At 30.7% G+C, this 14,119-nt stretch overlaps 1 protein-coding gene across 4 annotated transcripts; it reads left to right on the forward strand.

Annotated features, from left to right (window-relative positions):
• The first annotated feature begins 670 nt into the window (after positions 1-670).
• Positions 671-11,069, forward strand: LOC105845632 (uncharacterized). 4 transcript variants are annotated; one of them, XM_065800844.1, is made up of 7 exons: positions 671-746; positions 829-909; positions 1,918-2,375; positions 4,651-5,888; positions 6,053-7,968; positions 8,504-8,956; positions 9,097-11,069. In XM_065800844.1, exon 7 carries the CDS (start codon positions 9,899-9,901, stop codon positions 10,838-10,840), a length of 942 nt encoding a protein of 313 aa, XP_065656916.1. In that variant the 5' UTR covers positions 671-746; positions 829-909; positions 1,918-2,375; positions 4,651-5,888; positions 6,053-7,968; positions 8,504-8,956; positions 9,097-9,898; the 3' UTR covers positions 10,841-11,069. The 4 variants fall into 4 exon arrangements, with proteins under 4 accessions (XP_065656916.1, XP_065656915.1, XP_065656917.1 ...); XM_065800843.1 differs by having other exon boundaries at positions 4,651-7,968; XM_065800845.1 differs by lacking the exons at positions 4,651-5,888; positions 6,053-7,968 and having other exon boundaries at positions 8,504-8,777; positions 8,885-8,956.
• The last annotated feature ends 3,050 nt before the right edge of the window (positions 11,070-14,119 follow it).

The raw sequence follows: 14,119 nt of genomic DNA on the forward strand, positions 1-14,119 counted from the left end.
ATTTAAAGGTAAAATTCTGCAAAATAGAATTTAAAATGATGAATAAAATTATATGACACTTTTTTATGATGATTCTGCATAAAAATCATTAAAAACAAAACCAGCATTTTCTCAGCTTTTTTCCAAAGCCATGATTTACCATATAGCCACCTTAAGCTATATATGATATATAAAAATTATACATATATTTAAAAAAACTTTTATAGATTAATGGTGACTTTTTAAATTATTTAATCTAAATATGAATACGATAATGAATATTATTATTATTATTGTTATTATTAGTGCGCATAGTTACGCATAGTTACGCCTATTGTTCGTAATTGTTACTTACGGTTCTGTATTCTGTAAAATACACTATTTCTTAGTTTTTAAGTAGTTTCTAGACTTTTTTTATGCGCGGTTATATGATCCATGCGGTCTTTAAGGTCAGCAAGCGAATTGTATGCGAATGTACTTTTATTCTTAAGAAGAATTGATGTTGTTCATTGTTTAAAACAAAAATTTAAATAATCGTTTGTTTGTTGTTGATTGTTTTTATTTTTCTAATTTGTATAGCCTGTTTTCATTTTTTAGAAAAAGTTAGATTATTTATAGATTAAGATTATTAAATTATTCATAGATTAAGATTATTAGATTATTTATAGATTAAGATTATTTTTTGTAGAAAGAATAATAAGAATAAAATTTTATTTATGTATTTAATATGAAAAGTTAAATAAAATAAGACTGTTGTTTGTGGTCATGTAAGTTTATATACATAAGTTTGCGTTTATTTTAATCTATTTTATATTTCTCTATATCAATATGTATATTTTATATTCTTAGGAAAATAATAAGGAATAGAAAAATTAAAAAAAATTCTTCTGGAATTTGTCAAAAGAATGTTGTGTTTTGCTTCATTTTAAGGTATCTGTATTTTTGTTTATTAGAAATTTTTCATTTTGTTCTTATGATGAATTCACAACATTGGAATGAAAAAGATGGTTTCAACTTTTTCATTCCAATGTTGTGAATTGTAGTCTGCATTCTTTGTTACATTAAAAATAATTGATGCAAATAAATGTTGTTTTATAGTTGTTAAAGGTTTGCATATATGTTTATACTATGCTCAAAGTTAAAAAGTTTTTGATAAATACGTGTATGTGATGATATATGTTATATAGTTGTTTTGTAAATGTGTTTATATAAATGTTTGTATAATAGTATGAAATGTATTTTATCTAATGTGTACATGATTGTTAAATGAGGTGTTTTTATATGTTATATAAAATTAAAAAAAATATTGTGTTTTATAGTTAGTATAACTATAACACACAATATATTTGAGATATAGATCTAGAGCAAGATTCGTCAACCTTACCAGTCAAGCGGTGCTACTGCTTTAGGTCTAAGTGTAGTCTAGCCTTCAATATAACTATTCTGAAAATACATAACATTATCTTTAATAATTTTTTGTGTAATGTTGTTACCTTTGGCTTATCTTTATGTTAGTGTCTGTTGTTAAAAATGAATAATAGGTAGTTTCATTACTAGAACTCGCTGCTTTTGTTTCTTAATATAAATACATTAATATAATTTCTTCAAGCAGAAACATAAATTAGTGACTTTTATCTGAAATAGCACAGTGAATATTATTATTATTAGTGCGCATAGTTATACCTATTGTTCGATATTAGTTACAATTCTTTATTCTGTAAAATATTAGTTTTTAAGTAGTTTCCAGACTTTTCTTAACCAAGTGTTTTCTTAAAGAAGTCATGACCTTTTATCTATAGTATTGTTAAAGCCTTTGCTCTTTGAAAAAAATGTTTCTGGCTTTTTAATAAGTGTATAATAATTTCCCTGCCTGAATGAATTGTGGTTTAGGATATAATTGTGTTATTATATATGTAGGATGTAATTGTGTTATTATAGGTTGTTAAAAGATGTTTGCAACAACAACTTTCCGTTTGGAGGAAAAGTCATTCTTTTTGGTGGTGACTTCAGGCAAATATTGCCTGTTGTGAAAAGAGGACAACCAGCTGAAATTGTAGAATCGTGTATAAAATGTCCCTTACAGTGGCGATGGGTGCAGAACTTTACATTAACTGAAAATATGAGAGTACATGATGGGGAAAGAGAATTTTCCTAATGGCTATTAAAACTTGGTAGTGGAACTATGCCTGTCAAAGAAGAGGGTCCTTTTAAAGGATGCATTGAAATACTTTATCAGTGCATTATTAGAGAAAATGTCTCTATTGTTGTTAAGATTTTTGGAGATGCTGAGCAAAATGATTATTCTAAACGTGTAATTTTAACACTTACTAATGTGGATGCATTATCAATTAATGAAGAAGTGCTTGAATGTCTACCGGGTGAAGTCAAAATTTTGTGTATGTTTGTAAAAAAATTTATTATTAAACTGAACACAACTGTTCTATATATGGTTTTAACATCTCTTTTATAGCCTTTTCAGCTTATTAGGCCGGGTGAATAAAAAAAAACAATTGCTTTTTTTCAACGCTTTTAGACTAGGGGAAAGGCACCTATGATGGCATAGCGCCTATGATGGCATACCGGTCATATTTCCATTAAAACTGGTTTTGGTAAAAAAATGATTAGACCTACATGACTATACTGAATTTACATTAGTTTTAGTGAAAAAACGTCCCTTGTGCACAAATATTGTTTTTATAATCAACAAAAAATCGATTTTGGGATCTGCTGTTGTAGTTTCATTTCCTTCATATATTTAAGATTGTGATTTTACTATTAACTGTGCAGAAATGAAATTTTCATGTATTTTATATTCAAGTTTTGTGCATTTAGTGGAATAGTTACTTTAATTTTATCTTTTGAACAAAGCAGACACAGCTTGTTTTAATGAAAATGATGACTTTTACCCATGTGGGGTGTTGAAATATTGACGAGTTGGGAAAACCTTTTTTTTTTATAAGAAAAACTTATTTTTAAGTAAAGTTAAAAGAAAGCGATGCTCCAACATTTTTTTTTGGTCCAAAAAATACGTAAAACGCAATATATCCTATGCGCATGCGCAAAATTTTACAATGCTGGTGTGTAGCATGAAATGGTAAATTAGGATGGTTTCAAGTAATTTCTGTCTTTTCTGAGGGAAGAATTTAAGGTTAAACGAAATCATTAAGTTACCCTCGATCCTAACTAGCCCCATCCTCCCCTATGCCATCATAGGAGCAGTGGTTGCCTATCATGGCATACTTGTGCTTTTTTTTACTATAAGAATAACTTAAAAAAAATAAAACTGATGTAAACTCCCAAGGTAATTATTGTTGTAGATGTAACAAGGAATATATCCATATCAAAACTTTTATTATTGGTCTTCAGGATAATGAAGCTTCAAAGTTAAGTATGCCATCATAGGCGCCTTTCCCCTAATTGCTCACCTTTATGTGAAAATATTTATCGATTTTGCTCAAATTTGTATTAACGTAAAGCGTAACAGTTACTTCAAAAATGTCGCGTAAGAGCAATTGCTTTTTTTATCAACCTGACTTATACAAAAATTAATAAAAAGTTTTGAATAAAACTAATAATTTTGACGCAAAGTAAACACAAACGCAAGGCAAAATGTATTCCGGACATTTTTCGCTAAATATTTTCTGCATTATTATAAATTAGGATTGGATGAATGCTGAAATAAATATATGTTAATATAAAGTAAATCGACATTTGTTTACGGTATTTATTATTATTATTTTTTTTTAATTACTAAATAAGACTATTTTAACAAAACGATTTTGTGATTTGCGCATTTAATGTTCGAAATAATAAATGGTTAACTGTATCTTTAATGAAGCTTACAGTTTTTTTTAATTTTTAACTTCCCTCAGGCGTTCACTGCGACAGTTTTGTTTAACTAAGAAGCGAAGAAAAATAAAAGTAAGAACAACTAAAAAAGTATTAATAAATTTATATTTCATTAGCGAAAACAAATAAAAATTAAATTATTAATTATTTATTTACTAAAAACCCGTATTACGGGTTGCCTACTGCTAGTTATGATTAATAGTCGACCCAATTAAATAGTAGTATTATGATTATTGAATTTAATTTAGTGCATCATGGGACCTCACAAGAAAACATATTTATTTTATGGTAAAGCTAAAACTTATTTAGCTTGTAATTTTCCAATACCAGCTCACTTAAATATTGGCTGTAGAAATGGACATGTACTGCATATATTTGCAACCAACAACTATTCATATAAAGTCACTGTAGAACCAGGCTTACAGAGCCGGGAGCCAAGGATCCGAGCATCCGATAGTTTTTGCAGAGCCGGGGTCGAGAAAAACTAGTGGATCCCGATAAATTTTTTTTTTTTTTAATTTTAGAATAATTTTTGAGACATTTTTTTGGCCACCTCTGCATCTCATTCAAGAAATTTAAAACTCAAAATTCTTAAGTCTCTAACAAATCATTTCATATACAATAAAATGACTCAAAAGTTTAGTCTAAAATGCCATCTCAAAAAAATGGCTGCCACCATATATTTGCTTATATTGTATTTTTAAATTCTTATTTTTGTGAAATGAATAAAGTACCATATTTATTCTTATCTTCTGTCATTTTTTATTTTTTTTTATTTCAAAATTATTCAATGACTCAAAAATTTTTTCTTCTCCCATTTAGATAAAGTTGAATATATATTTGGAATTTTTCCGCGATTTCTGTTATTTGTAAATTGCAACCATGAGTGATAACGTAGAAGACCAGAGCTTATATGATGAACTGAAATGGTTTGCTTATCGCGAAGAGAACGATGTGTTTTTTTGTCAAGTTGACATTAGTGTAGGGGAGGAAGTCGGCAAACTTTGCGGTGCAACGTGCAAAACGCAGTACGAGGGAAAAGAGAAACGAAATAAAAAACCCACCGCCAACATGAAACGCCATTTTGTCAATAAAGATTCGACACTTTTAACAAAAATTGTTGAGGCAAGAGAGCAGAAACTGAAGAAAGAGAAGGCCAAAAAGGAAAAGAAACGCACCTCATCCGTTTTTGGCGGAAATCAGGGATCTGCTAGTGAGATGAGAAAAGTACAAGCACCCATGATCGCTTTCTCAACAAAGTTACCATCACAATTTCGAAAGAGGACTTCAAGAAAGGCATGAACATGATGATTCTTCAAAACGGCGTTCCCTTTAACCTATTCAGCAGTGAAGGAATCAAGATTTTGACTGGCGATTTGGAAAAACATTTTGGCTTGAAAGTCAACCCGGATTCTGCTCAACAAAAGCGGGCTGAGTTAAAAATCAATCTACAGAGAAAGTTGGTTTTTCTCAAAGTCAACAGAGCTTCAAGACATAATCGAAGCCTTCTTGGCGTCAATGTGCAGTTCTTCATGGATAGCAAAATCACTCTCAAAACTTTGGCACCAGTTGACAATCATGCTAGACACAAGGCAAAAGAAATTCAAGAAATTCTTGAAGGCGCGCTGGAATCGTATGGCATCAGGATAGAAAATGTTCTCGGAATTACGACTGATAACTAGTCGAACATGGTGAAAATGGTTGGAGACTTTAGAAAGACAGATGAAGAAGGTGACGTCACTGACGAGTCTGCTGAAGAACTTGCTGGCGTCGAAATCGAAGAAGAACTTGAGGTTGAAATTGAAGGTGATCTGTCGGATGCTAATATCACTGACGACGACGACGTGTTTGAACAGTAGAGGCCTTACTTCAACGAAATATCGAAAAACATGATCACCGTTAATCTGCAACGTTGCGGTGCTCACACCTTGGAACTGGCTGTTAAAGACGGCTTGGAAAAACGAGGCATTAAGTCTCTGGTTGGCAAAGCTCGAGATGTAGCAAAAGCTTGTCGAACGTCGAAAGTAAATAAGTTTTGCAAACAACACAAAACTAAAAAGGTACATACAATATAATCGCAAATCGCAATAAATGAAAATGTTAAAATGAATATTACTAAGAATCTGAACTTGAGTTTAAATTTAACATTTGTCAATTTTGCGTTTTCGAATGTTAAAAACATTCAAATTAAAAAAAAAATTACTCAAATTTCTCAAATTTACAGGTTGCAATAATCGACAATGCAACCAGATGGTCCAGTACATTCAACATGCTCAACCAACTTCTTGAGATGCGTGATGTCCTGAATGCACTGGAAGCGGAATTTAAAACCCGTGACTTTACGCTTCTAAATTACGTGTGGAAGCAAATAGAGGAACTTGCAAAAATCCTCGAAAAACCGGCAGTCGCAACTCAACAATTCCAGAGTCAGGATCTCACGCCTGGGAACTTTATTTACATTTGGGAAATTCTGAAGGAGGAGCTAGTTTCTGGTGAATTCAAGACGTCTGATTTTCCATTGAGTTATTGCCACCAATTCCACTCCCCTCGATTTGAAGAATTTCGAAATCGAGGGGAGTGGAATTGGTCGTCATGGAAATGACTCTGGCGAGAGTACTGGAAGCGGTTTGGAAAATGAAGAGGAATCCGGGGAAATGAGTCCCAGAAAAAGGATGCGAATTCGAATAGAACGTGCTCGGAAGCAAAAAAGCGAGCAGTGCAGCCAAGACATTGTTAATCATAAACGATTGGAGGAAAAAGAATTCCGAGAGGCTATTCAAAGTTTGCCAAAGCTTGCTCAACAGATCATGAAGAAAAAGGATGATGGAAATTCGAAGTACGAAACTGTTTTGGACGGAATAAAGCTGTTTCCTAAGTTGATCCAGAAAGCATGCCAGATTGCTTCTGCTCTTCCTATGACGCAAGTCAGCGTGGAGCAGTGTTTTCTGGCCTAAAGTTTCTGACTCCGGACCAAAGAAGTCATATGGAATCGGATTTGATTGATAGCATGGTTTTTCTTCGAATGAATAAAGAGTATATTTGACTTTTGAGTGTGTATTGACAGAAAAAAAAAACGAGAAAACGTTTTGAATTTGGAATTTGATGCTAAAAAAATTTGTTGAAAAAATTTTGTAGAAATGACCAGGCAAATGCATAAATTTGCTAGTACGAAATGAAAGGGTATATAAAAGGGATTGATTCTTCAAAAAAATGTAATAGTTTATTTTTCATTCATTAAAAAATTTATGAATAGGCGGCAAGGTATACTTTTAAATCTTATTCTTCTATTGACGTTATAAGGAGCCGGAGCGGAGTCGGAGCCGAGTTTTTGCTCGCAGCCGGAGCCGGAGCGGAGCCGTGAAAAAATTGGGCAGCTCCGCAAGCCTGTGTAGAACTAATCGGCAAGTATTTTAACATCAAAATTTGTTCAAGTCAGATTGTACAACTCATTAGACATCAAAAGTCTTTGTAAACCATTTTTCATGTAAAACTATTTGTTGACATCTGCAACATGCTCTTTGCATACCAAATAACAACATCTACTGTGGCACAAACATCGCAATCAATCGCAACCTCAATTGACATGGCTTCATGTTCTTCATTTTCTTCTCAACAAGTCAGTGTTTTATCTGTATCAAATAGTGATCACTTATCTCCTTTATCTTGTCCTACTTTAAAAACCTCTTTTCATGAATCACTATCCAGTTTGAGAGCTAACCAGTTGAGTCCCAGAAAAAAGGTTATGAGAAAGAGATTAACCATTTTGGCAAACAAAATGGCAATTAAGAAGAGAAAGCATAAAAAAGATATTAAAGGTTTTAAGAGATAAGGCAAAGGCTAGACCATACAGATTTAAATATCTAAATCAAGTTATTACTCGTAAGGAAAAGATAGTTTCTCAACTTAGAAAAAAATTAAAAGAAAAGTTTTTAAATTTACAGTTGAAAAAACTTCAACATTTTTTGTTTGAAACGACAGTTGACATTCACGCAAAGCAAGTTTTCTTATCAAAAGGCAATGTTAAGCCAACAACTTGCTGAAAAAAATTCTGCAATTTTTGTACTGTAAAATAACATACTGATTTTACAGGAAGAGTTGTAGTGGTGTGGTGACAACATAATAGAAATGTGTAATAATAAGGTATATGTTATTTTAAATAATAGTATGTCTTATAACCTTTCATTAACAGATATTATTGACAGATAGTAGGTTAATCTTTTTTTTTTATAATAAATTTTACAGTCCCTAATGTATATCATATTCTCTATCTCCCCTTTTTTTTAAGATTATGAAAAGATTTATAATTATTTAATTTGTTTTTATGTATACATATATGTATATAGAAATGTAATTTTAGGTAGTCGGTTAGTTACCGATATCCAACAACCAGGGTTGACCTGGTTGCAATGTGCTATGGGAAACCAAAGCTCATTTACTATTTGACATAAGCAAATTTCCTGGCTCATGACAATTAATGTTAACCATAATGATGGCTATTCATTGTTTCTACCCAAAAAGACAAACTTTAGCTTGCATGGATTAAGAGATATTAGTGTTTAATTACAATAAATCAGTACATTCTAGACAAATGGCATCTGCCATTACCAGATAGTTACGCTAACACAATATAATTTTATTTTCATTATAATTTATAATCAAAACTATTATATTTCAGGTTAAAAAGTATTGCAGGGTCGACTTCTATCGATTTTTCTGTTTGGTAATGGGAAATGTGTTATGTATCAGGAGTTAAGTGATTTTGAATTTTTTTTTAAGTTAGGAAATCATTCTCATCTTCTCTAATTTGTAATGGGTTTTTAAGTTATTGTGCTAAATATCTATTATATTTTCATTTATCTTTTATTGCAAGGTTTTAACTATGATGGCAGTTTGCTATTGTAGATGTATTTGTAGATCTTAAAGACCTCAAGATTATATTTATTAATTCAGTAATAATAGTTAGATGTTAATTTATTATACAATAGTTAATTGTTAGACTTAATTTTTTTTTAAATTTTATATATCTGATATATTTAATCTTATCTATCATTGCAAGGTTACACAACACGATGAAAACCACACGATTGCTTCGATGGATGTTGATCTTTTTCATACCAAGATTAAACCGGTTAGATCATATTTTTTTAGAGATTGATTATGTTTATTAATGCAATAATAACAGTTATATATTTATTTATTATCCGAGACATAAGGCATCCTTATTAAATAGGTATGGTGATATTAATTTAGGGGTTTACTTTATTTTAGATATCATTGGATGTGGTTTCCTTTGCGTACTAAAGAATCGACTCGTTCTAGCTATGGATGTCACAGTTTGGAGTTCATGCTTGTGTTAAATAGTGATGCTGAAAATAATCAGTGAAAAAAATATTGAAAATAATCAGTGAAAAAAAGTGATTTGAGCCTGGGAAGAAAAATACCCTCAAAAAATCTTATACTAAATTCAAAATCATTGACAGGTTTCAAATTTCATTTAATTATCTTTTAGCGTTCAAAAGTTATGACCATGCAAAGATTCCACCCTCCTGAAAATTAGAAGATTGTGAATTTGAGGTTGTCATAACCTTCCAGCACCTAAAGATAATAAAATGAAATTTAAAACCTGTTGATGAATTTAAATTTAGTATAAGATGGTAAACTAAAGTATTTTTTAAATACATTGCCCACACTTATGGGCTTGGGAGTAAACTTTTTTGGGGTGTTCTTGTTTCAGGTTCTAATCAATGCAATTTTTTCCTTAACGTCTATATTGAACATTAAAATGTTTACCCATGAAAATAGAAAATTTATTAATTATTAATTTAAATACTTGAAAAAAACTGAGCTTAAATAAGGGCTATGAAATATTTTTACGATTTTTTGTTTCTAAATGAAAGAATATATTATCACACAATATCTCCGTTATCATCACATATTAGGGACTTTAAGCAAAGACAACGGGTTTTGTTGACAATGGTAAACTTAAGGCGATTTTAATTCCCGTTCTAAGTTTTTCCGTTTTTAGTTTTATAAATTAAGCAAATTTATCTAAACATTCGCGTAAACAAATATGGCCTCCTTACGAGAAACAAAAGAAGTTATTTTAGCCGCTTATAGCCAAAACGAGATTTCAGATGAAGAATTCCTATTACTGTATGATATAAATTCCAGTACAAATTTTTACTTTCCATATCAGAAATACCAACATTTTGAATTAGATTTAATGACAGATGATGAATGTTTTGCAGAATTTAGATTTTATAAAAATGACATCTATCGTATCGCAGAAGTACTAGCCATACCTGAAGAAATAATCTGCAGCAACAGATCAGTTTTTAATGGCATAGAATCCTTCTGTGTTTTTCTAAAGCGATTTGCTTACCCTTCACGCTATTTGGACTTAATTCCTCGTTTTGGTCGATCAATTCCCAAGCTATGTATGATGTCAAACGTAGTCATGAATGGAATATTTTCAAATCACCACCACTTGCTCAAGAGTTTCAACCAGAATTGGTTAGCTCCTAATCAACTGGAGCGATATGCTTTAGCAATACATAATAAGGGTGCCCCACTTGATTTTTGCTGGGGATTTGTTGATGGGACAGTTAGACCTGTGTGCAGACCTGGACAAGACCAACAAGTATTGTATAACGGGCACAAGCGAGTTCATTCAATTAAGTTTCAATCAGTTGTGGCTCCAAATGGACTAATAGCAAATCTGTTTGGGCCAGTAGAAGGTTGCAGACACGATAGCTCAATGCTTGCCTCGTCAAATCTGTATAACTTATTACTACAAAATAGTGTAAGACCAAATGGAGATCCTTTATGTATTTATGGAGATCTAGCATATCCACTGAGAACTCATCTTCAAACCCCTTACAGTAATCGTTATGCATTAAATCCAGAACAAAAGGAATTCAACAAAGCTATGAGTAAAGTAAGATCGTCTGTGGAATGGGTTTTTGGAGAAATTATTAACTATTTTGCATTCCTGGATTTTAAAAAAAAATGAAAGTACAATTAAGTGCAGTGGGAAAAATGTATCAAGTTTGTGCATTATTAACCAATGCTCACACTTGCCTTTACAAATCAAACACATCCAATTATTTTGAGGTTGAACCCCCATTGTTAGAGCACTATTTTTTATAATGATTCTTATATATTTTTAGGTGTTAGCAACTATATAAGCTATAATTATTCGTGTTTTATATTTTCTTTATTAATAATTATCTCCAACTTAAAATATAAATGTTTAGAGTATCAAATTCCATAATTTTTACTATAATTACAATGATAAATCAAAATTTATGAACAGTATCTTATTGATTATTTTTTACCAAATTGGTAATATGTAACAATTTATTATTTAAAACTGACATCTTTAATTGATTAACTTGCAACTAATTTTCTTTTTTATTCAAAAAATAAACAATCGTTTTCTCAAAATGTTATAGGTTTATTATTCATCACTTACATACATTTGGTGACAACCATATCAAAAATATAGAATTAAAATATAGAAACAAAGAAAATATTTACTATATTTATCTATCTTATTGTTTTTGTAAAAGTTGCACAACTAATCCAAGAATTTGCTGATTTTGTTGAAGAATATTTGAAAACATTTGATTTTGTTGTTCTTGACGAGCTCTCAGCTCTTCTCGCTGCAGGTTTAGTTCTTGTAATCGTAATTCACGATCTGCTTCAGCTTTTTTTCTGAGATACTGAATAGTCTCAGTTCCTGAACTTCTTTGTTTTTTTGAAGGTGGAGTAGTTACATTATTTTCTGTATTTTTACGTGCTTTTGTTTCCATAAAGCTTTCCATAGACTTTTTTCTCATGTCCTCTGCTTTCTCTCTCTTAGCTTCCTCATCATTTTGTTTTTTATTATGGTTCAACTCTTCTTCGCATACTTTTATTTGTTCTAATACACTTTCTAAAGCTTCATCAACAGGAGTGACCTGAGGACTAATTCCACTTGCTTTCTCTTCAGTCTTCTGTTTAGATAAATATTGAGAAACCAAAAAATCGAATCTTTCTCTCACAGCACGAGCGTCTACTTTAAAATATATATCATCATTAGAGCTCAAACAAAGATTATTTGCAATTGTTTTCCACGAACTTCCCTTTTCTCTGCTTCTTGTTTTATGTTTATAAGGTTCTATTAGCAGTATTTCTCGTAACAGCAGTTCGTCTTTCAAAGGACTCCACACCATAATTTTTCTAAAAAGAAAAAATAAAATATTTACAAACTATTGATGACATTTTCTTTCAAAACATTTTAGTCAACTATAAGTCATAACGTTCTTCAAGCTAAGTTTAGAGTTTAGAAAAGTTTATTATTGAACTTTTATTTTTAATGGCAGGGTTTTAAAAATAACTCAATAACAAGCCTAAATTATTAGTTATATTCTTGTTATAAATACAACAAATATATTTATACTTAAAATAAATCATATAAAAATATACATCACCTTTTTCTGCTAATTTCGGTAACTTCAACACTTTTTTCCATTTCAACGCAAAAGCACGCGTTTTTGAAACAACCGCAAAATGGCTTTTTCCCGTATTAAACTAGTTCAGAACGGCATGAGGATAAGGGAATCACCGTAACTGGGCATGCGTAGTAAAAAAAATATGACGATTAGTCATAAAATCCCGTTGTAGATACGCTTCCGTCGTGTTTGCTTAAAGTCCCTAATAAATGTCACAAAAGAAGCGTCCTTAATTACTCGTTTTTTAGTTTTTACTTTTTTAGAAAGTTAATTTGCCGATTTTTGTGCTGTTATAAATACCGGAAAATGGTCAGATATGTCTGTTATAAATATTCCAGTTTTAATTTTCATGTTTTTGAAAATTTTAATAAAATTTGATCAATTAAAGTAGCAGTATTTTTTGTAATTCGAGTAGGTTTATTTATAGTTGGAATAAATCCATTTTGAAACATAATATTAAAAAAAGTTCTGCCGTCTTTGTTTTTGTCGTATTTAAGCAAATCTGAATTCAGATTGCCTACAAAGTACACGCATTTGCCACTTAATTCTTCGCTTATAATTAAGCTTTTAATTTGTTTGTTAAATGCTTTTTTATTACCAGAAGGCGGTCTATATATGACGTGACATCTGCGTTCTTGCATGTTTTGTTTATAACTTCAATTGATAGCAATTCAAAATCATGCGTAACAGCTAAATATTTTTTGCGTGGTTTGAAATTTAAAGAGTTGTTGATAAAAATGCATAATCCTCCACCTGTCTTTTCAGAGTCTCTAATTATTAAGTTGAAAATTAGAATTGCTTTCAATTTCCTTGTCACGGCACCATGTTTCAGATAGACATCTAATTTGAAAATTAATTTTGACGCTAAACAAAAATTGTTTAAATTTCTCAAAATTTTTTGGAGGCTCCTAATATTAAGGTGTAGGATAGATAATACAGTTGAATTTATGTCAGCAATAATACTTGAAATATCTGAACTATAGTAATAAAATTTAATATCTATATTTGATTGATTTTTTAACGGTATATATTTGTTTATTAGGAAAGTTTCAAGATTATTTATGTCAATATTATTAAAAGCACTATTATCAAAATTATTCCTAAATAATCGATTAGTTTCCATTAAAAAAATATTAATTTAAGATAACAAATATAAATAACAAAAGTTAATTACTTTTCCTTTCGAATCCAACTCACAAACGATTAGTTTATCGTAAGATATTATTGCGAACTTGCCAAGCTCTCGTTTCTTTTTCATTCGCTCTTTTAGATCTTTTCTTATTAATATTGTTTCAGCGCAGAAATCTTCATTTAACGTAAACTTTTTTTCCTTTCAATTTTTGGGTGTTTTTTAAAATAGCAACTTTATCTTTATAATTTAGAAGTTTTATAAAAATTGTTCTAATCTTTTTTGTGTCTCTTATCCCAGTCCTATGGGCCCGTTCAATTTTTATATTTTTCAATCCAAGTAAGTCTTCGAACAGTTTTAGCACTTTTACTTCAGTCTCATTCCAATTTTCGTTTTCACTTTCTTTTAATCCGTCAACTCTCAACTTTTAATCCGTCAACTCTCAAGTATTCCTTCTTGAGCGGTCTTCTATTTCCCCATAGTCATAGAATACATAGTCTGGAAACACGGACCGTTTCCATTGTTTTTCGATTTTAACTTGAAAACTGCACAACGACCCGGCAAACCTGCACAAGTTTTCGAGAGATTCCAAATCACTATTTATCTCGAAATCGCAACTGCGATTTCGAGATAAATAGTGATTTGGAATGTTTGTTTGAGGTGGTTG

The sequence above is a fragment of the Hydra vulgaris genome, chromosome 07 (genome assembly GCF_038396675.1).
Source record: "Hydra vulgaris chromosome 07, alternate assembly HydraT2T_AEP".
Taxonomy (NCBI): domain Eukaryota; kingdom Metazoa; phylum Cnidaria; class Hydrozoa; order Anthoathecata; family Hydridae; genus Hydra; species Hydra vulgaris.

What these genes read in the sequence shown, in the direction of transcription:
- LOC105845632 (XM_065800843.1), top strand. Translation starts at nt 9,899, where the DNA reads ATGGCCTCCTTACGAGAAACAAAAGAAGTTATTTTAGCCGCTTATAGC.